This window comes from Cetorhinus maximus, chromosome 12, assembly GCF_964194155.1.
Source record: "Cetorhinus maximus chromosome 12, sCetMax3.hap1.1, whole genome shotgun sequence".
Taxonomy (NCBI): domain Eukaryota; kingdom Metazoa; phylum Chordata; class Chondrichthyes; order Lamniformes; family Cetorhinidae; genus Cetorhinus; species Cetorhinus maximus.
The window spans coordinates 16,189,064-16,215,450 of NC_135890.1; the positions used below are offsets into that span (position 1 = coordinate 16,189,064).

At 43.7% G+C, this 26,387-nt stretch overlaps 1 protein-coding gene across 1 annotated transcript in view; it reads left to right on the top strand.

Moving 5' to 3' along the window:
• lrguk (leucine-rich repeats and guanylate kinase domain containing) overlaps window positions 1-26,387 on the top strand; it is a 175,335-nt gene that overhangs the window by 81,341 nt on the left and 67,607 nt on the right. The window contains exons 12-13 of the mRNA XM_078553057.1: window positions 2,380-2,476; window positions 25,419-25,532. Coding sequence (XP_078409183.1) covers window positions 2,380-2,476; window positions 25,419-25,532 — 211 coding nt within the window. The remainder of the gene's footprint in view (window positions 1-2,379; window positions 2,477-25,418; window positions 25,533-26,387) is intronic.

Consider the following 26,387-nt stretch of genomic DNA (forward strand, 5'->3'; position numbering starts at 1 on the left):
GATCTTTCTCTTCTACACATTGATCTTTTGTGCTCACTCCTTAAGTGTTACTGTTCCTGCGAACATTGTTTTCAGCCATTCTTTGTCCTAAAACATGTAGTTTTACTTTTATAAATAGTTATAAGTACTTTTAAATGAATTTTGATCCACTAATCCTGAGAGGCTAAGGTGAGCTTCGCCTTCGTAGTTAACATATCAACTAAACCGAATGATTTAATAATTGTTATGGAATTCATTCAAAGCAATCCATTATTCTCTTTATTTTACAATCAAGCTATTATATGTGGTAAATTGAGATTTTACTGGGAACTCATAAGTATAGATCTTGTACATAAATTTGGTTAATTGTAAACTTTTTCTTTCACTCTGGCTTCTTGTATATGACAGGATTGAACTTCTGATACTGCATTGGATATTTAGTTCCTTTTGTTTCATTAATGTGTTTTTTGTATACACCTATTCCACTGAATGCTTCCAGGTACAAGAAGTAAATACATTAGCTAAGATTTCTACAACAGCTTGCTTCTGCTAATTCCCTTCTGTCTGTATTAGATGGCAGATCTTCAATTAAATTACAAAAGATCATACGTTGTCCTTCATCATTTTCTGTCTTGCCCCTTTTTAATTGGACTGTATTTGACATGGTTTTATCCACCATGTTGATGCTCTGGATTTTCTCAGATACTTAGTTCCAAGCTGAGTCATATGATGTATCAGTTTCTTGAAGCCAGTTGGATTCAAGTCCCCTGATTATACAATGTCATAATTTTTTCTCCTAAAGTTATCAAGCACATGAATTAAAGCCAGAATAAAGTCATGAATTATCCTGAAAGCGCGAGGGTTGTAATCGGCTTTGGAGAACATAGTATTTACCAAATGTTTTGCCAGTGTGGTTGGTTTTGGCAATTTTATAAAATAAAAAAAAGACAGTAACCATGTTGGCATCTTGCATCAAAGTGTCACAGAGTCTGTTCAAAACTGCACTGAAAGCCTTGACTATACAACTATACTTTTTATAAAACATCTTTGAAAGTAAGATTTTTACAATCACCAGTGACCTACATTTTGCTTGTGCAAATTATGTTCATTTTGTTAAAGTATTTTGAATTTGCAATGGCACCTTTTGAAACACTGCTTACTGCCTGTAGTTTTGGAATCAAGTGCTGTACATTACCAGTGGCTACTGTGCACATCTGAGACAAATGTCTTTTGTTCTCTTTATGTCAGTTTAACCAAAAGAATAACTTGTATGAGGACATCTGTTTCCCTTTTGTTTCAGCACCCCTCACGTCCAGACAGCACAGTAAAGTTTCTTGAAATATAGCTATTGAGAAAAGACTGAGGAGACAAGTGGTTCAGTGGGTTCTAGCACTATTCTTTCATCTTTGATACTTAGATTCAAAACTAGCCCAGATTGACATAATGAAAGTCTTCTCTCTTTCTCTGTTAATGAATTTGAGCCAAATCTCAAGCCAGGCCCAATTGGGAATGGAACAACAGCACAACACTGCCCATTATACATTACTAATTGGCAACAAGATAGCATCTCACCCAGAGAGGCCATGAGGATGATTGGTACAGAAAATGAAATGTTGCACCAGGGACACTTTTCGAAATTGAAGTTATGGCATATTGTGGGACTAATTCTTCTGTCACTACATGCAGCAACATTGTAAATGTGTTCTTCTTCACTGGTTAGTGTTTGTTTATTTTTTCTTTTCTAGGAAGGCAAAAGTCAAAGTAAATTTGGTTTCACTAAAAATGAAAAAGTGTTAGAAGGTTCACTTTGAAAATTATGCACCGACGCTCAGGCTAATCAAAATTTTTAGACACAGCTTTTAAAAACCAAATGATCACCAGACCCTAATTTCAACATGATTTTGGATGAAGCACTCTAGTAATGAAAAACAGTTTTCATGCTTTAGAATTATTACTGTTGTACTCATAGATTATGAGTTAGCAAAATTGTAAACATATTATTTTCAAATGCATTTACGATGTGACTACACATAACAACCAGAGCATTTTGTCTCTCTGCATTGTATTGTGCCTGACCTGAGACTGCCTGATAGCAGCATTGGCTGCAAAAAGCAACAAAAACCAGCAATTTGATGAGTTTGAAATTTAACAAAATATAAATTAAGTTGATGGTTCTTTAGAAGAAACCAGTCCAAGTGCAGTCTGCTTATTTCTGTCAATATTTGTCAAGAGATCTGGTTTTTTAAACAAGCTATTTCCTTTTATTTTTACATCTGTTACACAGATCCATCTGGAATCAAGTACCTTCAGAGTGGCCTGTCTGGTGATGCAAATCCACATCAGGGCCCTGTATTAGCAAAATGATTTATAGAAGCCTATATTTTAACTTTTCTTTTCTAGTATCTGTCATACAAGCCGAAGTCCATATTCTGGAGAAGAGGATGGATATGATTATCATTTTGTAACTGTACAAGTATTTGAAGAAATGATCCGATTGGTAAGAATCCTCTGACAGAGACCCATGTAAAGGATTGGACATAACAAATTCATTTTTTTCTTAAACACTTTGGGAACCTTTCCAGAATTATTAATAAAGTGGAATTGGTTGTGGGTTTCAGTTAAAATGTGCCAAATACATTTTATTGAATTTGCTTAAACATTGAGGACATCTGTTTGAATGCCTTGAGTTTATCTCTCTTATCATTTGCCGTTCACATCCCATCAGCCTGACACAGCGCCAAGACTACCTTGGTCAAAGCCACCAATAATGTCCTATTTGACTGCAACTGTGCTGTCATATCCTTTATCATCCTTTTCAAAACCTGTCTGCAGTGTTTGATTTGATAGACCAACTCCGTCCTTCTGCAGTCCTTCCATTCAATGGTCTACCTCCATGGTACTACTGTTTTGCTGTTTCGCTCATACATGTCCCAATTTACCAGCACATCTGCAATGGCTTCTTCTCTACGCTAATACAGTCAAGGCTAACACGCCACAGTGTTCCATCCTCCTAGCTTTTCTATTCCTTATATAAGTGCTGCCTGTTAGTGAGAGTCATAATGCTCCAGCCATCCTGAAAATGGTGCAGGTTTGATAGATCAGCTAGCCTGTTCTTTCCCATCAGTTTCATATGTCCATATGTTTGACAGCATGTGTAAGTACAGGCTGAGCTTCCATATTTACACTGGTGTGGTGTGTGACATTGTGCATGAACCAGAACTTCCTCCAGTTACTAACACTAGCTACCGTGTTGGCTTTCACCAGAAACTTTATATCTTAGGCTAAGATTCTAACTCCCTCTATGACTGAGGACGCTGTGCAACCTCAGTAGTCTACTTTAGTGTGAGTGACCATCAAATCACACATCAAGATCTTCTCTGAAATATTGCTCGATGTGATTTCGCCTCACCTCCACTACCTTTGAAACCCCTAACCCATGTCATTGTCACCTTCAAAATTGACTTCCCTATTGATCTCAAATTCCACCCTACTACAACTCCAACTCATCCAGAACTCTGCCAACCACATCCTATCCCATTACGTCATGCTCACATATCACCTTTGTCCTCACTGTCATACTCTGGTTCCTTCTGCCCTAGCAGATTTCAAAATTCTCACCTTAATTTAGAATCTGCAATTTATCTTACCTCCTCCAGCTATATATCCCAGGCTTACTTCTGTTCTTCTTCTGAATCAGAGTTATTGTACAAAGCCTTCTCCTCCCACTCCAATGGTGGTTGCATTGCTAATCAGCTAATCAGAGCCCTGCACTTATGAAATTGGTTCCTAATCTCCTCTACTTTACGACATATCACATCATTTCAAACACTTCAATAAAACCTGTCTTCAATCATGCCTTTTGGTCAGCGTCATTAATCTTTCTCCCAATTCCTGTTCATTATCCAATACCTTCCATCTTACACTCCTCTCCCCCACCATTTACATAGCACCTTTGTGCCTTTATAAATTAAAAGTTTTTGTACAACTGCTGCATTTAAAGAACCTGTTTTCTCTCTGTGTGAGCACTATGAAAAGAGATCTACCATCGAGCAAAATTTTCTTTTTATTTGTTCAGAGGGTGTGGGTGTTGCTGGCAAGGCCAGCATTTATTGCCCATCCTTAATTGCTCTTGAGAGTGTGATGGTGAACCGCCTTCTTGAACTGCTGCAGTCCATGTGGTGTAGGTACACCCACAGTGCCAATAGATTGAGAGTTCAAGGATTTTGACTTGGTGACGATGAGGGAATTTCGATATATTTCAAGTTATATGGTGTGTGACTTGGAGGGGAATTTGGAGATTTGGTGTTATCATGCATCAACTCCCCTTGTTCTTCTAGGTGGTAAAGGTTGCGGGTTTGGTTGAAGAAACCTTGGTGCATTGCTGCATTACATCATGAAGATAGTACACACTGCAACACTGTTGCTGCAGTGGTGGAGGGAGTGAATGTTTGAGATGATGGAAGGGATGTCAGTCAAGTGGGCTGCTTTGTCCTGGATGATGTTGAGCTTCTTGTGTGCATTTGTAGATGCAATTTCCAGGCAAATGGAGAGTATTCCATCAACTGCCTGAATTCTGCCTTCTAAACGGAAGAAAGGCTTTTGGGAGTCAGGACGTAAGTTACTCATCACAGAATATCAGCCCCTATCCTACTCTTCTACCCTCAAGATTTATGGCTGGTTCAGTTAAGTTTCTGGTCCATGATGACCCACAGGATGTTGATGGTGGAAGTTCAGTGATGGTTATGCTGTTGAAAGCTGCACTCGCCTACCTGCATTCAAGCAACATCTTGATTTTAAAATTCTCATCCTCGTTTTCAAATCTCCTCTGGCCTTGGCCCTCCCTAACTCTGTAATCCCCTCCAGCTTCACAGTTCTCTGAGATACCTCATGCTGGCTTCCTGTGTATCCCCAGTTTTGACTGTTCCACCATTGGTAGCCATGCCTTCAGTTTCCTAAGCCCCAAACCCTGGAATACCTCCCTAAATCTCTCCACCTCTCTAATTCATTTTCCTCCTTTAAGGCATTCTTTAAAACCCTTTGACCTTTTTGGTCACCTGACCTAATTCTCCTTTTGTAGCTCAGTGTCATTCTTTGTTTTATAATGCTCCTGTAAAGCACCTTGGGATGTTTCATAATGCTAAAGGCTATATAAATGTAAGTTGTTGTTGTTGAATATCAAAGGAAGGTGGCTTGATTCTCTATCTTTTTATATGGTCATTGCCTGGTACTTGTGTGGCATGAATATTACTTACCATTTATCAGCCCAAGTTTGAATCTTGTCCAGTTCTTGCTGAATGTGGGCACAGACTGAGGAGTTACAGATGGCACTGAACATTGTGCAGTCATTAGAAAACATCCCCAGTTCTGACCTTATGATGGAGGGAAGGTCATTGATGAAGCAACAGAAGATGGTTGCATATAGGACGCTGTCCTAAGGAACTCCTGCAGCGATGTCAGTGAGTCCAACAGTCAATCTCATCCAATACAAATTGGTAAATATCTGCCTAGTGAAAAGGTCATAATATTCTATCTAAAACTATTGTAAGTATTCAATGGTTAGTAACAGTTATTACTTCTATTCCCTTGTTTGACACCTCAATATCATCATCCTACCTTAAAAGGTATATTATAAATTTTCACCTTTCTCTCTTGTGACCACTTTGTGCTATTATACATCATAGAGAATTTGGACCAGCATGGGGACTTTCCAAAGGTGGCCTGACATGAATTCTGTCTCCAGCTTTTGCTTTCATCCTGTGGAAAGATATCTGCTATCTGTACAGCAGGCCCCTATAACATGGCCCAAATCAGGAAACTCACTTTGCAGGGAAGTCTACACTTAGATTCTGTTCTTGTGATCTGGAATTCAGCATTTTGGAGTGACAGTTTTCTGTGACTCTTCCATTCTTTTTCACATTTTAAGTCTGTTATTTAAATGGGAAAAGCATGACACAGTTGTATAATTGAATATTAAAGCACCTTATAATCCCAGTGGTGCTGCCTTTTATCCTACTGGGACAGATGCAATTTTTCCTTTCATTTATTTTCAGTGTCCCCATTGTTTAAAAAACAAACCACGTCTTTTCTCCTCTTGTCCACACACAGTTGTGTACTTGAAAGATCAACTGTCTGGAGCTCAGCATATGGTGCTTTGTAATGTCCCCAGGATGTAATGGTTGGGCTGTTTTGCTCTTTGATACTAGAAAGTGGGAGGGGAGGGAAGGGTAAAACTCCAAGAAGTATGACTAATGGGAAACAAAGCAGCAGGTTAGCGTGTGGGGGGTGGATTCAACTTCATGGAAAATTATGAAAAAACTGAAAAGAAAGGAGAGCCCAGGAGAGGCTATTAAAGTCTCCAGAAAAACAAAATAGGACAGAATGTTTGGAAAGGGCTAGGAATCTAACTTCAAGCACATCAGATAAAGGGACGACAATGAGAAAGGGGACAGGAAATACAGGACTGAAGGTGTTGTATCTGAATGCACGCAGTATACGAAATAAGGTAAATGAGCTTCTGGTGCAGATTGAAATTGAAAGGTATGATGTGGTGGGCATTATGGAGACATGGCTGCAAGGGGATCAGGACTGGGAGCTAAATATCCAAGGATATACATCCTATCGAAAAGATAGGCAGGTTGGCAGAGGGGGTGGGGTTGCTTTGTTAGTAAGAAATGAAATTAAATCGATAGCAAGAAATGATGTAGGGTCAGATGATGTAGAATCTGTGTGGGTAGAGTTGAGGAACCGCAAAGGTAAAAAAACCATAATGGGAGTTATGTACAGGCCTCCGAACAGTAGTCAGGATGTGGGGCACAAGATACACTAGGAGATAGAAAAGGTTTGTAAGAAAGGCAAGGTTACAGTGATCATGGGGGATTTCAATATGCAGGTAGACTGGGAAAATCAGGTTGGTAGTGGATCCCAAGAAAAGGAATTTGTGGAATGTCTATGAGATGGCTTTTTGGAGCAGCTTGTGGTGGAGCCCACTAGGGAACAGGCAATTCTAGATTTAGTGATGTGTAATGAGGCAGATTTGATAAGGGAGCTTAAAGTGAAGGAACCCTTAGGAGGAAGTGACCATAATATGATAGAATTTACCCTGCAATTTGAGAGGAAAAAGCTGGAATCAGATGTAACGGTATTATAAAGGCAACTACAGAGGCATGAGGGAGGAGCTGGCCAGAATTGATTGGGAGATGAGCCTAGCAGGAAAGACAGTGGAACAGCAATGGCAGGAGTTTCTGGGAGTAATTTGGGAGACACAGCAAAAATTCATCCCTAGGAAGGAGAAGCATACTAAAGGGAGGACGAGGCAATCATGGCTGACAAGGGAAGTCAGGGACAGCATAAAAGCTAAAGAGAAAGCAGACAATGCGGCGAAGAGCAGTGGGAAACCAGGGGATTGGGAAGCCTACAAAGACCAACAGAGGACAACTAAAAAAAGAAATAAGGAGGGGGAAGATTAAATATGAGGGTAAACTAGCCAGTAATATAAAAGAAGATTGCAAGAGTTTTTTTAGATATATAAAGGGTAAGAGAGAGGCAAAAGTGGACATTGGGCTGCTGGAAAATGACGCTGGAGAAGTAGTAGTGGGGAACAAAGAAATGGTGGAGGAACTGAATAGGTACTTTGCGTCAGTCTTCACAGTGGAAGACATGAGTGACATCCCCAAAGTTCAAGAGAGTCGGGGGGTAGAGGTGAGTATGGTGGCCATTACCGAGGAGAAGGTGCTAGGAAAACTGAAAGGTCTAAAGGTGGATAAATCACCTGGACCAGATGGATTACACCCCAGAGTTCTGAAGGAGATAGCTGAAGAGATAGTGGAGGTGTTAGTGGTGATCTTTCAGGAATCACTGGAGTCAGGGAGGGTCCCAGAGGACTGGAAAATCGCTAATGTAACCACCCTGCTTAAGAAGGGAGTGAGGCAAAAGACGGGAAATTACAGGCCGATTAGCCTGACCTCGGTCGTTGGTAAGATTTTAGAGTCCATTATTAAGGATGAGATTTCAGAATTTTTGGAAGCGCATGGTAAAATCGGGCAAAGTCAGCATGGTTTCATCAAGGGGAGGTCATGCCTGACAAATCTGTTAGAATTCTTTGAGGAGGTAACGAGTAGGTTAGACAAAGGAAAGCCAATGGATGTTATCTACCTGGACTTCCAGTAGTCCTTTGACAAGGTGCCGCACAGGAGGCTGCTCAGTAAGATAAGAGCCCATGGTGTTAGAGGCAAGGTACTAGCATGGATAGAAGATTGGCTGTCTGGCAGGAGGCAGAGAGTGGGGATAAGGGGGTCCTTCTCAGGATGGCGGCCGGTGACTAGTGGAGTTCCGCAGGGGTCAGTGTTGGGACCACGACTTTTCACTTTATACATTAATGATCTAGATGAAGGAACTGAGGGCATCCTGGCTAAGTTTGCAGATGATACAAAGATAGGTGGAGGGACAGGTAGTATTGAGGAGGCAGGGAGGCTGCAGAAGGATTTGGACAGGTTAGGAGAATGGGCAAAGAAGTGGCAGATGGAATACAACGTGGGGAAGTGTGAGGTCATGCACTTTGGTAGGAAGAATAGAGGCATAGACTATTTTCTAAATGGGGAGAGAATTCAGAAATCTGGAGTGCAAAGGGACTTGGGAGTCCTAGTCCAAGATTCTCTTAAGGTTAACTTGCAGGTTGAGTCGGTAGTTAGGAAGGCATTTATTTTGAGAGGACTAGAATATAAAAGCAGGGATGTGCTGCTGAGGCTTTATAAGGTTCTGGTCAGACCACATTTAGAATATTGTGAGCAATTTTGGGCCCCGTATCTCAGGAAGGATGTGCTGGCCCTGGAGAGGGTCCAGAGGAGGTTCACGAGAATGATCCCAGGAATGAAAGACTTAACATGTGAGGAATGTTTGAGGACTCTGGGTCTATACTCGATGAAGTTTAGAAGTTGAGGGGGGATCTGATTGAAACTTACAGAATACTGAAAGGCCTGGATAGAGTGGACGTGGGGAAGATGTTTCCATTAGTAGGAGAGACTAGGACCCGAGGGCACAGCCTCAGAGTAAAGGGAAGACCTTTTAGAACAGAGATGAGGAGAAACTTTTTTAGCCAGAGAGTGGTGAATCTATGGAATTCATTGCCACAGAAGGCTGTGGAGGCCAGGTCATTGAGTGTATTTAAGACCGAGATAGATAGGTTCTTGATTGGTAAGGGGATCAAAGGTTACGGGGAGAAGGCGGGAGAATGAGATTGAGAAACTTATCAGCCATGATTGAATGATGGAGCAGACTCGATGGGCTGAATGGCCTAATTTCTGCTCCTATGTCTAATGGTCTTATGAATGCTTTTGCCTTTGAGAGTCACCTTGAATCTGCTAACTTTCTAATTGACCATGCACCAACTATGTTGAGAGGCTGTGCATGGGACTTGCTACCAGGATTCTATCTGGGCATCTCTAAACAGGAGATGAGTCTGAGTTAATTCAGATGTGATTCAGTCTCTCTCTCACCATGAGGTAGCACCTTACATTGCCTTTCTATTATGATAGAGCTTGGTATGTGCTTAGTAAGATAAGAGAATTTTACATCTAACTCTTAGCATTGCAATACCTGATTGAAACTCATATCTGAGCTAAATTTTGATCAAAACCCAAAAATCATGTAGTTCAAACTTAATGCAAAATCTGTTGAAGAACGTAACTGTTAAATAGAGGTTAAATCACTGTGACGACAATGTGTGTGTTTATTTCACCACAGTGAAGAAGCAGTTACTGATGAGCCTCAAGTGCTCTGTACTCTGCATTCCATCTGTCACACTGTGTGATTCTCTTTATTAAACACTTGTTCACTTTAATCACCAGTGTTTTCCAATTTTCCCCTCTCCTGAACGCGATGACTCATGTTAGACCACTGCTGGTGGCTCATGGGAGCTCAAGCCCTCCAGAAGCTCACTGGTGAAGGCCAATACTCACATCTGAATTGAGGCAGTAACTGTCAGCAGTGACCTTGGGAAGCATCACAGCAGAGTCCAGTCCTATCATTCCTCAGCATCTAGGCAGATTACTTTTCAGGAACTGAGTTGGTGGGTTAGGGGGAAGGAACAGGATAATGATCAGGTTTAGAAGCGCCTGCTGACTTTTGTCACTTCAGCCCAGCAATACTGAGGATGGTGTTGGTGGTCTCACTGCTGTACAGGCTTAAAACAGCGAATTAAACATGGATTAGGAATCTGAAATAAAAATAGAAAACGCCAGAAATACTCAGCAGATTAGGCAGCATATGTGGAGAGAGAAAGTGAGTTAATGTTTCAGGTCGATGACCTTTTGCAAGAATTAGTGAATAGGAATCTATAGGAATATGGGATAGAAATCAATCTGGAGGTTCTTCTTGTATTTGGGACAGTACCAGGGCACGCAACGCTCTTGCCCATTGAGCCGATCACTAGTTTTTAAGTAACAACATTTGTCAGGAAATTCACTAGCCTTTATATAACTAGACTTGTTGGGAAATCCTTTTGATAGCACATCACAATGATTGTAGGCTGTACACAAAAAGGTGACTCATCTTCAAAAGAGTTTCAAATTTTATCTCATTTGCTTTTACTTGTTTTCTATATTATTGTTTGGCATTTGTCCCTCCTACTTGAAGTGTCTTGGTTTATTTATTATTGCTAAAAGTGCTACATAAATGCAAGTTCTCACAGTTTGTATGTTTGGCTGTTGACTTGGGTTAGTGAAGTTAGCTTGGTTTAATCGGTAACTGTGTCAACTCTACTTCAGAAGGTTATGGGTTCAAGCCTCACTCAAGGATAATCTAGGCTGCCAATCCAGTTCATTACCAAGAGAATGCTACATTGTGAGAGTCGCTATCCTTTCAGGTAAACCTAAATGTTAATGCTACAGTCAAAAGATCGTAGAGTTACGAATTCTGAAAATATGAGATCAAATGGGTCCCCCCTTCATCTGAATGTATTTTGTGACCTAGTTGTCTAAAGTGGTATGATATTTAGAATCAGGTTTTGTGATAACATCACAATGCCTGTTGTCTTCACGTATGCTAATTTTCAAAAAAAGTTTATCATAGGTGAAATAGCAGTTGATTTTCAGCCTCGACAGTTTTTTTTTCCTTTGGCATCTATAATGTTAATTTGCTGCTGGGTTTTGATTTTCTTTGGATGCTACTCAATCCCCAATTAAAAAAATATTCTCTACATTTATAATTTTTGTTTTTTGCTGTTCAAATGAGGGAATTTAACTATTTTCAATGCCTACCTGCCCAGATAAAAGAATAGGTGTTTTATTAACTTCTAATAAATTAAGGGAATCTTGCATTTTTGCAAAATGCACATAGTTCATGCAAAACTTGAGGTTATTCAAATTAAAAAATATATTCTAAGAACATTGGCACTGAAATCACACATGGAATTTCTGCAGACAAACACTCAGACCTGAAAGTCTGCTTTATGGAAATGTTACTTATCTTAAATGGATTAATGCCTTCATTGAAATTGTAGAGTGAGGATTTTCAGGTAAATACTGTGTTTTTGTCCTCTAGTATCTAATTGAGTACTATTAGGGCCTTTGTGTTAAACTTTGTTTTTTGCCTCCTGGTGCAAATAGAGAATTACAATCATATTGATCAGTAAAATATTAATTTAGTCTTGTAACTGAAGTAAACAGGCTAGCTGGTGTATGGGGGAAGATTTCCTCTGTATTATATGTAATTAAATCACAACACAAAAGTTTGTAAATGGTGTTACACATAGCACACAGAGGAAATCTTCCCCCTCAAATCTATTTATTTTTAAATTTTATGGTTTGACTTTAAATTTCACACATAGCCCATGAAGGAGGGAGAACGCCTTTTAACCCCTTTTAGTTTTTCAAAATATGTTAACCTCCTTATTGCCACCACTCCATTCAGCTTTGTCACCTTCCCAGTCTTTCTGATAGGTTAGATGTAGTGAAGATGGTTCTACTTCTGGGGAATTCAAAACTAGTGGCCATAAATATAAGATAGTTACTAATAAATGCAATAAGAAATTTAGGAGAAACATTTTTACTTAGAGTGGCTAAAACATGGAACTTGCTATCACATGGAATAGTCAAGATGAATAGCATAGATGACTTTTAAGGGGAAGCTGGCTATGTAGATGAGGAAAAGAGGAATAGACAGACATGGTAATGATGAAGTAAGGTAAGAGGAGGCTCAAGTGAAGCATATTCACCAATATAAATAGGGTTGGCCAATTGTGATTAAATGGATTCCTGGAGGTTTCATCACATGACTTGTTCCTACACTCCAGCCATTAGTTGGCCAACATATCCATTCTTGTGACGCACTGCCTTCCTACGCCAATTAGAAAGCAAAAAGACTCATTACTCGGTTGGATGTTGCTTGACTGCCAACCAAACAGTTTTCTCCCCCCATTTTCAATGTCTTTTATATATAGTAAAGAGAAATGTTCAAAGAAAATTACAAAAAATAACAATCTTTTTTAATGGCCCGATGGTTTTTCTCCAGGGGTTGCACACAGCTGTGTCCTGGAGATTGATCTTCAATTCCTGGAGAATCCAGGCCAATCCTAGAGAGTTGGCAACCCAGATAGATCAGTTAGGCTGAATGATCTGTTTATGTGCTGTAACCAAAATTTACAAGACATAATCTTGTAACTGTTAAAGAGAATCCAAGAGGAAATGAAAGCAACATTTCATAGTTCCTGTCAGGGTAAAACTGGATCCACATCAGAACTCATTGCTTTCCTTTTAACAATATAGAACAGCTTCTGTCCTTGTGTATTCCACGATGCTCATGAAAAACCTTCCGCCACAATATCCATCACCTTGAGCTTCTTATATGACCATGTTATGAGTACAGTAGCAAAGTGGTTATGTTACTGGTTTAGTAATCCAAAGAAGTGGATTAATAATCTGGAGACATGAGTTCAAACCTCACCATGGCAGTTGAAAAGTTGTTCTGTTAATTCAATAAATCTGGAATATAAAGCTGATATCAGTACTGGTGGCCATGAAACTACCAGATTGTCAGAAAAACGCAACTTGCTCACTAATGTCCTTTTGGGAAGGAACCTGCTGTCCTGGCCCCTGTGACTCCAGACTCAGAGCAATATAACTGATTCTGAAGTGGCCTAGGAAACCACTCAGTTGTATCAAAATAAAATGCTACGAGAAATTACAATTACATGGACTTCAGTGGTTCAAGAAGGCAGCTCACCACCACATTCTCAAGAGCATGTCGGGATGGGCTATAAATCCTAGTTTTGCCAGTGATGCCCACATCCCATCAATGAATCAAAAAACTCTTATGTAAATTCTATGTAATATACCTATCGTGGTCAGGGGATTCATTCTGTATCACCGGGATATCGACAAGAGCAGCCCAATAAAAAAAATCACCTTTCAAATTATGATGAATCTACTATCCTGCTGATTTAAAAAGTGTGTTTATTGGGAGCACCCACTTAAAGGATTTTATGGTTCTGCCTGAGTAAGTGAGAAAAATTTATATCAACTGAAACTATTATTCTGTTTTGAAATACTGGCCCAAATTTTCGCTCCTGGGCTGGGTGCACAGAGACAGGGGGATTCCTGGTTCCACAAATCCAACCTTTAGAAATGGCGGCCCAAACATTTGGGGCAGAATTTTTCACTGAGTGGGTGGGCACGCGCCTGATCTGCTCGAGTGTAAAATAGCGCGTGATGATGTCAGGTGAGCATTGCGTCATTGCTCATTTGCAATCTTTCAGTCAGCGAGTGTGAGTGGAAGTTTGAGCCGCGCCCACCATTAATGAAGAGGCTAGTTAAGGCCATTAAAAAGGCAATTAGCACCGATTTTACGTTGCCTGTGCGATTTCGCGCTCGTCGCACAAGCAAAACAGGCAGGCGGCCAGCTGACAATTTGCAAAACCTCATACATGGGCGGGATAAAAAAATGGTCAGCAGCATTGCCAGTGTGAGTAATGAGGAGTTTGGTAGATAGTTTGCTGCTGATGACTTATTGGTACTTGGCAGCTTCATTTCTGTTCAGGGCTTCATTGTTAGCATTTCCAGGCTTCATTTCAAGTCTCCTTGGTATCTACAAGGACCCCGGAGGAGTCAGACAGTGTGGACCCTTCCAGGTATCAGACAGCTTTCTGTAATCCTGGTAAAGGGGATTGTGGTCTCTGTTGGAGGCACCTCCTCTGAGGAGGAAGAGAGGGGCAGAAGGGAGAGGAGGCCAGGTGTCCCAGTGCAGATTGCAGGGGAGCGACCTGTGGGGGGAGAGGCGCAGGCACAAGGGGTACAGGGCCAGCAGGTAGTCAAAGGCGTGAAGGGCCGCAGAACACGTCACTATTCTTCCAGGGTTTACAGGCGGCGATACAGCTAACTAATTGTCAGAGGTGCAATGCCAAAGGAGGCTAACCTCTCAAGAGAGATGGTGACCTCCAATTGTCAGATCATTGGACCTGAGATCACCTCCAACTGTGTAGGTGGACGCCCCGTGCCAGTGGCTCTGAAGGTCACAGTGGCCCTCTTTCCAGTTCTTTCCAGGGGTCAATGGGGGATCTGTGTGGAGTCTCCCAATCAACTGTCCATAGTTGCATCAAGCTGGTGACAGAAGCTCTGTTCAGGTGGGTAGTGACTTTCATTCATTTCCAAACGGACAAGGCTAGCCAGGCTGAGTGAGCCAGAAGTTTTGCAGCAATTGCTGGGTTCCTCCACATCCAGGGTGCAATTGACTGCACACATGTGGCCATCAAGGCACCAGCGGGTCAGCCGGGTGCCTTCATTAACAGGAAGGGATTCCTGAATGTGCAGATAGTGTGTCACCATAGGAAGCATATTCTGCAAGTCTGTGCAAGGTAACCTGGCACCTCCCATGACGCATACATCCTGAGTACATCCTCTCCGCTGCCTAAGAACAGAGGCAAAGCAGAGGTATAGCAGGAGCCATGCCTCCACAAGGGCGGTGATAGAAAGAACCATAGGTCTTCTGAAGATTCACTTCCGATGCCTGGACTGTTCAGGGGGAGCACTACAATACCCCCCAGAGCAAGTGTCTCTGATCGTGGTTGCATGCAGCACTCTCCACAATCTGGGACTGGCAAGGAGGGACACACTGGAGGAAGAGGATGTTGACACAGCTGCACAGGCCACAGATGATGAATCCAGTAGTGAGTCCAAAGAGGAGTATGGTGAGGAGAACACTAAAGGTGTGGAGGCAGACCTCTGTAATCTCCATGGAGGCAGGAACACCAGGGACACATTGATCAGCTAGGCTGCCAAATAAGTGCTACCACCTCATGTCAGGGCTGCCGCCTCCATCCCCGATGTCTGAAACGACCTTTTCCTTTGACCCCAAAGTCAAGTCAGTGCCTGTGCAATAAAGTTTAGAGCCACCCACATCTAGCATTACTTACCCTGCGCCACATTAAATAAAAATGGTGAAGCATACTTAGGCCATTATGACAAAAGAAAATTGATCTCATTTTGACAGTCCAAACAAAATAACAGAACCTTCTCTGGCCTTCAGTCCCATACATAAACAAAAAATTGCACAACAGAAGATCACCTGTGACCAGTCCCTCTTGTGCTCATGGTGCCTTAAATTTATGTTTACGACTGCTACGTCTTGGCGCACCCTCCTCCCCCCACCCCCCTTGCCGGCAGCAGCATTGGAGCCTGTTAACCTGTTGGCCTTGATGACCTTGGCGGTCATCCTCTGGCTAGCAAAGCCTGTGCTCGCCCCGCCTGAGAGGGAGCAGCCAGTGCCACGGCTGGCATCTCCCCAGTCGCCGCAGCCTCATCAGATGTCACGGTCACCGGCGGAGGAGCTGCTGCCCTCGTCCAGTGCACCCTGAGAGGAACCCACAGAGACGCCAGGCAGCTCGTGCTCCAAGGTGAGGTCGCTCTGGACCTCCCTGCTCGCCATTGATGGATGGGCACTTAACTGGTATACTGTGTGCCTCATCCATCTTCCACACTGACACTGACCACCTGATGTCATTGCCTGTTTGAGAGCTTGCAGGTCCGAGCGCAACCCCAGGAGCCCCTGATTCGGCCCCTGGAGCTGCCTCTCCGTGACAGTCATCACTCTCTCAATGGAGGAGGCAGTGCGCTCAGCCATGAGGGTCAACGCAGTGGTGATGCTCCGCATGGACTCCTCCATAACGGAGATCATGGCATGCGGACCCCCTCGTGGATTTCGGCCAGATCCTCCCATTAATCTCGCTGGACATCCAACATCTGCCACACGACTCCAGAGGCTCACCATCTGCCTTTGACTCAACATTGTCCTGATCTCCAGCAGCTCTCCGACTGCCGATGCCCTGTGCACTCTCTGCCTCTGTCTGGTTCAGAGAGCAGGTGTGATGCAGGTGCATCTGATGCCTGGCGGTCCACTGGCGTCAGAGGTGACTCTTTGGGGTCCTGCAATTGGGTGTGTGGTGGCAAATCTAAGGGGGAACAACGACATATCATTAGTTTAAGTCATCACACTGTCACTGTGCATGCCAGGCACCCTGGTGAGACCTTGGAGATCTGCATCATAGGGCCATCATCTTTCAGTAATCCATGGGCCATAGGAATCCAGTTTTGAGACTCCCATCAATGATCAGACGACACGAGAATGTTTGCACCATCTGAAACTCTCACCTCTGTGCACTGCACTCTTACCTTCGTGTGACACCCCAGCCTCTCCGCGGCTGGCTGACCGAGGTACGTGCCAGCTCTCCATCTCCAAGGCATCCTGTTTGTACCTTGTGAGGATTAGGAGATTTTGGGGGCCTCCGCTGGTCCGTGACCTTCCAATGTTGTTATGGGTTGTCTTCTCCTGAAAGGACAGAATAGCATTGATTAGTCCACTCTCTACCTGAAGTGCCATTGTGACCATGTCCAACCTCACCTGAGGAGCACCTTGTAGGGTACATCCAAGTAGTAGCCCTCAAACTGTAAGGTACTCAGTCCAAGCAGCCAGGGCTCACTGCCTTGGCTAGCTCCGGCGTCATTGATGGTTGGCACGCAGACTCTAACACCCCTGAGCTCCATGGAGGGCGGGGCAGCCAGACCTTAACACTTCAACACACTGATTCATGCCAACACGGTACTCACACTTCCTGAGCGCAGCAGGTCATTAAACCTCTTGCAGCACTAGACCCAGGTGCACCGCACAACATCATGGCTGCTGACCAGTGCTGCCACCTCCTTCCAAGCCCTTTCTTTAAGGTGCAGTGGCCTCTTCCTTCCATCCCTGGGGACAAGGGTGTCCATCCTGGCAGCTGCCTCCTTCAGGAGGACCACGAGGCACTCATCAGAAAACTGGAGGGCTGAGTGTCCACCCGACCTGCCCTTCTGCCTGCCGTCCGCAGCCGCACTGGAAGCCCCTGTTGACAACACCGAAGATGTCTTCTTCGCTGGCAGCCCTCCAGGGCTGCCTGGGCCATTTTTAAACCAGCCCTAAGTCGCCATTGGACTTGGCAACCAACAGGCCCCCACCCCCGCTCGGCCCTTCCTGACCAGTGAGGAGCTATGTTTCATGCTGGGCGGGCCTTAATTGGCCTGCCAGCATGAAATCATGGTTGGAGCCAATTGCGGGTGGCAGCCCATTTCCCGGCCACTCCTGGGCCCGCTGGCCACACCAGCCCGCTGAATTCAAAATCCTACCCCTGATTTTCGGTCCAGGGTGGGGGACAGGCTAGATTAATAGTTGGGTCAGACGACCCCAGAAGTAATGAGGGGTCGGGGCAAGCCTGGTGGGCGTTTGAAGACTCAGATGCAGATAAAAAGCGGTCCTTCAGAAAGGCCCATTCGAGAGCTTGGTCGTCAGTGGTGAAGTATGAAGTCCCTGTGCTTCAGAGGAGATGTCATTGCCTTGACAGGCGAGTGTCAAAGCAGTAAATGTTGTCCAGCTGTTAGCTGACCCTGGAATGGATGACCTATCATGGGCTTTCGCTATGGGAGAGTTGTCATTGTTGATGATTAATCAAAGTGTACTCTACTAAACGACTGAATGCATGGAGTGAGCTCTTAAGTCACAGACATAGTGGTGGTATCCTCTTGCCACCACTGCCTGGTACAGATGTTATGCAGTCATGTAGTTACCTGCCAAGACTTAGTGGGTGGATGAATGATGAACAGTGAATGCTCATTATCCTGTTCACTTGCTCTCTTGCCATCCATCTATCAGGCCACACAGTTGATCTTTGACCAGGTCTCCAACAGCTGCACGGTATAACAGTGTGACGAAAAGGGGGAAACCAGTAGGGCTGTCTGTGGGCACGAAGCACAGCATGCTGCCTTGGAGTCACAGCTGCAACGTACATGACATCAAGCATTTGTGCAAAGCCATTTCTCCACCAAACCTTACCAATAATCATTGATGATATGTTGAAAATGGTTAGTGTGTGTAAGCACACCAAAGTGAGTGAGAGCAATGCAATCTGAATGGCTCATGTACCTTTTTGTGTTGCATTTTTATTTGTAGAATATCACAGAGGAAATACGGGGTAAGGGATGGGTTCAGTTGCCCCACGCTTTTCTGATCAGAACCTTCAAGTTTTGGTGGAGTCCAGGAGAGGAGACCAGTCCTCCACCCTGCTGCCTGACGTAATCCACCTGTAGCAACCAAGAAGACTTGGATTCAAAATGCGGCTGCGGTGGGCACACAAGAGACCATCAGCACTTATGGATTCAGTGCTGGAAAAGGTTCGATGACCTGCTGCTTTCCTGCAAGGTGATTAGCTTCCCTCATCCACAGAGAGATCCAAGTGATGGATCATATTTGCAGGCTGCAGCTAAGGTGCAAGACATGGCACATGCCCCTGCTTCAGCACTGAAGCTTGAATGTGTAAGCAGCTCATGTTAGGTGTGCAAAGAACACAAGTGAATGAGCACTATGATGCACAGACGCAGTGAAGAGCAATATCCCTCCATGCACCGCATATCAGACTAATATAAATTCATGTTATTGTTGCAGACCAGAAGGGTGAAGAACGCCATGGAGCTGGCCCAGACTAGGAGTAGGTCAGTCTTCCTGAGATGCATATGTCCTGTTGAATAGATGGTCATAGGGATTGCCAGGGTGCCTGAATAGCTGTTTATTGGTGATGCCAAATGGCCATTAGCAGGTGATAAAGGCAGTGCTGAAATCACCTTGGCATATGGTGGTAATGGTGGAGGTCATACTGTCATTTTGCTGATCACAACAGAATGTTGGCATGAGAGGGAGTGCAAGGATGGGGTTGCGTCATATGGGCAATAACAATGGCGTGCATCAGAGCGTGCTTTCACTATAAGAAGGACTGTACCTAAATAACTGCTTTTGTGTCTCACACAGGTCCCAGCTCTGCTCCCTCACTGCCCCAGGCTAGATCCTCTTAGCAACAAGAGGAAAAAGAGATGTCCAAGGAGGCAGTATCACATCATACTAGCCCATACATTGCCAATTCAGTTGTAAACACTTCGGGGGGATGTAGGATGCGCATAGTCGGTGGGGCAGGGCGAAGGGCACCGCAACAGAATGCATGAGGAAGTGTCAGAGTCAGAAACATCTGTGCATAGAGCCCCTAGGAGGAGAGAGGAAAGTCACGATGATGCTCCAGTGGACAGAAATGTGAAGCCTTGGGAGTTACATTTGGGGCACATTATTTAGATAATCAGCAGCAGTATGGACATCTGGCAGAGTTCCCTGAGGCAGTGGGACATCTTGGACTGTGAATAGGGGAGTCCATCGCTGTCATGAGCTCCACGTTGTCCGGGGGGCTCAACTGCATGAGCTCTGACCATGAGAGATTGGCCAGTCTCATGGAGAGATACTTGCAGCAACACTCGGAGTGGATGCAAGGTAGTGTCTTGGCCAGGAAAGGGTGCAAGCCTCCCTCAGTAGCCTGGATCAGTCCACTCAGAGTATGAGCGCTGACATCCATGGAATATATGAGGGACTGTGTACCCTTAACAGGACGATCACACTGTTGGCACAGCAGTTGCTGGAATGGATAACCTGAAAGCCAAACCAGGACTGTGCGGGTCACCGAGAGCTTCTCAGCACCTTCATCTTCCTCCACCTCCCCAGCCCCTCTGTCAGAGCCCTCGTCTGCTGCACATGTGCCAATGAGCACAGCTGCCCATGCAGAGATGCAGAGGCCGCAGTCTGAAGGATGTCCCTAACAGGTGCCTGCCCAACGAGCCACATTGCTGTTTGAAGTGAACAGCCTGCCTCCACCTCCTCTGAGGCACACAGGGGGTGCTTCGTAGGAGTGTGCAAGAGCGAACGATGCCTCACCTAGAGCACCAATGTGTTCACCGTGGTTACATTTTTAACATTGTATATTTGAGCACCCCTTGAACATATTTACTCACACTTGTACATGAATCAGTGTGCGTATGTGATGGTAAGAATGGTAACATTATGAAGGCAGTTCTTACCAGTAACAATGATGGTGGCATGGTGAGGTCCATCTGGATGTGCCATCAACAGGATGAAGGCTATCAGTTGATTTGGAGGGCTTCTTCCTTCTGTGCTGTATCACATAAGACTCCAGAGGTCATAAGCTCAAACTTGACTTTAAGGGAGGCTCAGTGATCAGGCTCCACGAGGAGATGCTGAACAGCAGGTGCATCTCGAGCATGAGTGCTTGGTGCAAGGCATTCATCCGCACTGCAGTGTTACACATTGCCAAAGGTGTAAACATCACAGCTTGAGAGATCATGTATCGTCCAGGTAATATTGGTCATATGCTATGCCCACTACTTTGGCTGCATTTGCATTCCAGGTGTCACAGGATGTGCATTGTGCAGTTAGCAGAGATATATGGCAGTCAGGAATGTTGCACGTGGCACCCAAGTCAGAAACTGGACCTTTGGCCGGTATGCATGGTGCGCAAGTTCTTTCAAAGGACTTTTTTTGCACAGTTACAGGCTCATCACATGTGAGATGCCCTATCTGCATGCATGCTACAACATACAATGCTATCAGCATGTGTAAGGTTTTAAATTATTCATGTGACTGAAGCAGGCCGTGTCCCTATGCAGCAAGACCTAGACAACATTCAGGCTTGGGCTGATAAGTGACAAGTAACATTCACGCCACACAAGTGCCAGACAATGACCAACAAGAGAAAATCCAACTATCTCCCCTTGACATTCAATGGCATTACCATTGTTGACTCCCCCACTATCAACATCTTTGGGGTTACCATTGACTAGAAACTGACCTAGACTAGCTATATAAATATTGTGCCATCCGAACAGTCTAAGAACAGAGGCTGGGAATTCTGCGGTGGGTAACTCAGCTCCTGACTCCCCAAAGCATGTTCACCATCTACAAGGCACAAGTCAGGAGTGTGATGGAATGCTCTGCATTTGCCTGGATGAGTACAACTTCAACAACTCTCAAGAAGCTCGACATCATCCAGGACAAAGTAGTCTGCTTGATTCGCGAACTATCCACCACCATAAACATTCACTCCCTCCACCACCAGCACACAGTGGCGGCAGTATGTACCATCTACAAGATTCACTGCAAGGCTCCTTTGCCAGAAGCTTCCAAACCGGTGACCTCAACCATCTAGGAAGACAATGACAGCATATGCATGGGAGCACTGCTTCCAAGCCACACACCATCCTGGCTTGGAACTATATCACTGTTCATAGGAACATAGGAGCAAGAGTAGGCCATTCGGCCTGTCAAGCATGCTCCACCATTTAATTAGATCATGGCTAATCAGCTACCTCAACACCATTTTCCTGCGCTTTCCCCATATCTCTTGATGTCATTACTATCCAGATATATATCGATTCTTCACTGTTGCTGGATCAAAATGCTGGAACTCCCTGCCTAATGGCACTGTGGGTGTATCTACACCACATGGACAGCAGCGGTTCAAGAAGGCAACTCACCATCACCTTCTCAAGGGCAATTAGGGATGGGAATAAATGTTGGCCTGGCCAGCAACGCTCACATCTTGTGAACTAATTTAAAAAAAAAAATCTTGTGTTGTGTTAACTCTCAGCATTGTGGGCATGGTTTAATTATGGACAAGTTTGTGGCATGAGTCCCTCATTTACAGTTACTGGCGTTCATGTTAAGGGGCCAAGTTGTGAATGACTTATTACCATGCGTGTTTGCAGTGTGATGAGGCCCATGGTCGTGATGGTGAGGGTTTCAACCATGTGAACGTGATTGAGTCCAACTCATTGATATTTATTCTCTCCCTTGTGGGGAATGAGCAGCACCTTGAGTAACTGTGGAGTAAATGTACAAAGTTCTTTAGGTGGAAGTATGTCACCAGGGACTAGTTGATGGCAATTATGATAATGGGGGACATTATGAGAATCCATTTTACACAAGGACCTGTCTGATGATGATCCCCTCCTGCACAGAGGCAGCCCTGACTACATGGTCATGCCTCCCAGCTGCTCTGCCATTAGCAGCCTCCTCATCCTCATCCATTTTAGAATCTTCCGTATGGACAGGGACTTCCTCCTCAGAGGTTGGAGCTCTGCCCATGGAATCATTGTCATTGATTTCTAGGTCCCTCGGCTGTGCATTGTTGTTCAGCATGCAGTACAGCACTACTATTCTTGATACCCTTGCTGGGGCATAGTGAAGATCTCCACCTGGGCAATTGAGGCGCATCTTTAAAATGCCTATTGCCTGCTCTATGCTACTCGGTGACAACATGGCTGCTGTTGTAGTTACGCTCTGCCTCTGTTTGTGGGCTCCTAAAGGGGGTCACTATCCAATTCTTAAGGGGTAGTCCTTGTCCCCTAGAAGCCAACCATGGGTCTGCGTTGGTCGCTGAAATAGCTGAGGGAGTTGCGAACTCCTTTGTATGAAGGAGGTGTGGTAGCTGGCAGGGAACCTTGCAAACACAAGAAGGAAGACCTTGTTGTAGCTACAAACCACCTGTACATTGATTGGAAGGACTTCCGGTTGACAAAGGTGTCCACATGTTGAGTTGGGGCCTTTATGACAACATGGGTGCAATCAGTCACACCCTGCACCTGAGGAAAGCCTGCTAATTGGGAAAAGGCCATGGCTCTCTGCGTCTGAGATGCCAAATCAATATTAATTAATGTGATCCCCCACATGAGCATGTACCATCTACAAGGCACAAGTCAGGAGTGTGATGGAATATTCTCCACTTGCCTGGATGAGTGCAGCTTCAACAACATTCAAAAAGCTCAACACCATCCAGGACAAAGCAGCCCGCTTGATTGGCACATCATCCACCACCGACGCACAGTGGCAGCAGTATGTACCATGTACACTACAGCAACACACCAAGGCATTAGCTGCAGCCTTAATGCAGCTGCGTGGTTGCTGACTGGGATATACCAGACAGGTCTCCTGATGACCCCTGGAAAGATTCTGAAGCATAGAAGTTGAGCGACGGTTACCTTCACAGCCACTGACAGATCAAGGGGATCAATGGATTGTGGCTCGAGTTGCTGCTGGACCATGCGACATATGTCTTTCAACACCTGACGGCTTAGCCTCAGTCACCTTTGGCTCTCAACATTGAATTCAACAATTTTAAGTTGTTCCTTCTTCCCCCATTTTGTTTCCTTTCTCTCAGCTGATTTTGGTTTTTTTTTGTTATTCTCATTTACCTTTTTTTTTCTTTTCGGACAGCAGCAGTTCATGATTCTGCCATTCACACTTCTTCTAGATATATTGTTGTTTCTTTACTTGTCACATTACCACTCCCTTTGGGCTTGCACCATGAGCCGTTTTGTCATTTAATCTCTCCGGTCTCCCATCCTATTACAGATATTCCCTTTTCTTTTTCTCCATCCTCCCTGCCTTTTTACCCATCTTAAGACCTATGTTACATTTCCAACTTTTCCCAGTTTTGATGAATGGTTATCAACCTGAAATGTTAACTCTGTTTCTCTCTCCACAGATGCTGCTAGACCTGTTGAGTATTTCCGGCATTTTCTGCTTTTATTCCCTAGAGTTGAGTTAGGTTCAATTTCTGCTTATTTTAAATTGTAAAAAATTACTAAAAGTACTCTGAACACCAAACAGCTGCAAAGAATAGAAAGAGAAATTTGCATATGTACAGCGCCTTTTATGTCGAAAGTGCTTTTCAGCCAATGAGACACTTTTGAAATATTGTTATAATGTAGGAAACATGACAGCCAATTTGCACACGGCAAGCGATTAATTTGAATGTTGTTATGTTTTTCCCATCTATTTTGATTTGATGAATCTTTTTGTTAAATAGTGAGTGCTGTTGGCACCATTCAATGAAAATTATTTTCCATAAGTTATTGCAGGCATCATGCAAAGGACTTCCATTAACACACTTTTTCAGAATGATAGAATTGTAGATGCACCTTTTGTTATTGGCTTGCAGCCTGAAAAAAATTTCTCTGTGTGAGTATTAGTGTACAAACACTTTTGTATGCAATCCTTTGGTCCACTATTTTAACATAAGAGTTAACCTGTATAAATAGCAGATACAGGCAGTCCAAACATGTTAAGTTTTGGCATGCTAATATCAATATCATAATTTCAAGGCCTGAATCTCTAAAGATGTTTATTTGATTTCCTACAAGGTGAGGTTCACTATTTCTAAAAGCTAAATTATATGTTTAGAACCATATTAGCTTGCAGCACAGAAGGACAACACTTCATCCATTTGTGTCTGTGCCAACTGAATCATTTTAAAAATAACCGGACTGCTTGGCTCTTCCCTCATAGTCTTTCATCTGCTCCACTTCAGTACCCCTTAAAAGATACAGTGACCTCAACCTTGACTTCTGTCCATGGCAAAGCATGCCATGCTGCAACAGCATAGAAACAGGCCAGTTAACCATCCTCTTGAACCTGTTTTGCCATTCAATGAGAGCATGGCTGATCCTGATGAATCTACGTAGCACACGCTCTTATGACTTTACTGTGTTTTCTACAATGGGGCAGCTTAAAACTGTTCCTCAGTATAAAAGATTTTCCCCAGAAATGGATGTGAAACAAGCTAAAAAATATTAGGTGGTGAGACATGCTATTTAATGTTGACTGATGCATCTGTTTTCTAAAGTTAAATTATTAAAGGAGACCTTTATTGGTACAGGGCCCAATTTATCCTCATTTAGTTGGTCAGGCCAGGGATACCCATCAGCTTGTTACTGTATTTGATTCATAAAAATACATCAAAAGTCTTAACTGGTAATATCTATGGTGTGAGCATGCCAGTGTTCCAAAGGTGTTCCAAACTCCAAAATAGTGTGAGCCAGCAGAAAGAAGAGGTGGAATTAGTAAAACATTTTTCATGTGGTCTTTTAAGATAAAAAGCAAATATTGTATAAGGCAGGTTAAGAAATATATTGATCTAAAATTCCCAAAATTATTTTTGCATCAAAGTGGGAAAATCTCATTGCCATTTCATATACTTATGTAATACATTGAGATATTGGTTGCCATCACCATTTGAACCATTTTGTCCTTTTGTGCAGGGGAAATTTATTGAGACGATTAAGTACAGTGGACATTATTTTGGACTCAGCAGGGATGCATTAGAAGCTGTCGCCAGAGAGGGCCTAGCTTGCTGTATTCATATGGAACTAGAGGTAGGTGTGGAGGTCATATTTCAATGGATTTGTGGGCTGCTTTGTGAATAATAGACATGCCTTTAATAGTGATGGATACTAAATCCCATCAGAGGGAAGCATAAGCATTCTGCATGGTGGTGGAGGCCTTGTGGCACAGGGGGTAGCGTCCCTGCTTCAGGGGCCAGAAGCTCCGAGTTCAAGTCCCACTTCAGGACTTGATGGCCACGGAAGGTGCATTCATAACCTGGTCAAACAGCTTGCTCATCAGCCTGTAAATCCTTCCAATACACCCACTGGCAGGCAGTAAAAGCAGGAGAGTTTCCTGGTCAGCCATACTGCAGAAGGCAATGGCAAACCAGTGCAGTACTTTGCCAAGGATAACCAAGGACCAATCCAATGGAAGTCCATGGTTGCCAACACCCTCTTAGGCATGGTACCTGAAGGAGGAGGATTCTGCATGTAAGCAGTGTTTTATCATTAGGAATATTTCACACTGTGATAAAACAGGAAAGAAAATGAGACCAAAACATGTTAAAGTTATGCAAATTTAACTTGTGTGATACTAATGCATCACTTCAAATTGCTGTCACCACCATACACTGTCAGTGACGGACTTGCAACAGCTTCAAATGCTCCTTTTGCAAATCACTTAAGCCTAGAGGGAATAACCCTTTTATTGCACTGCTGGGTGTTTTCCCACATCAGAATTTTGTAGTATAAAAATGTCGCTAACTTACCATTATGTTCCAGTGAAATCCTCATGGTGACAGCAGTAAGCGCTTACATTTGAGTTGTCCCAAAATTTTAACTATCCACATTTACAGCACTTCCCCAAACCAGGCGCAGAAGAATTGGGGGAGGGAAGGCACTTCT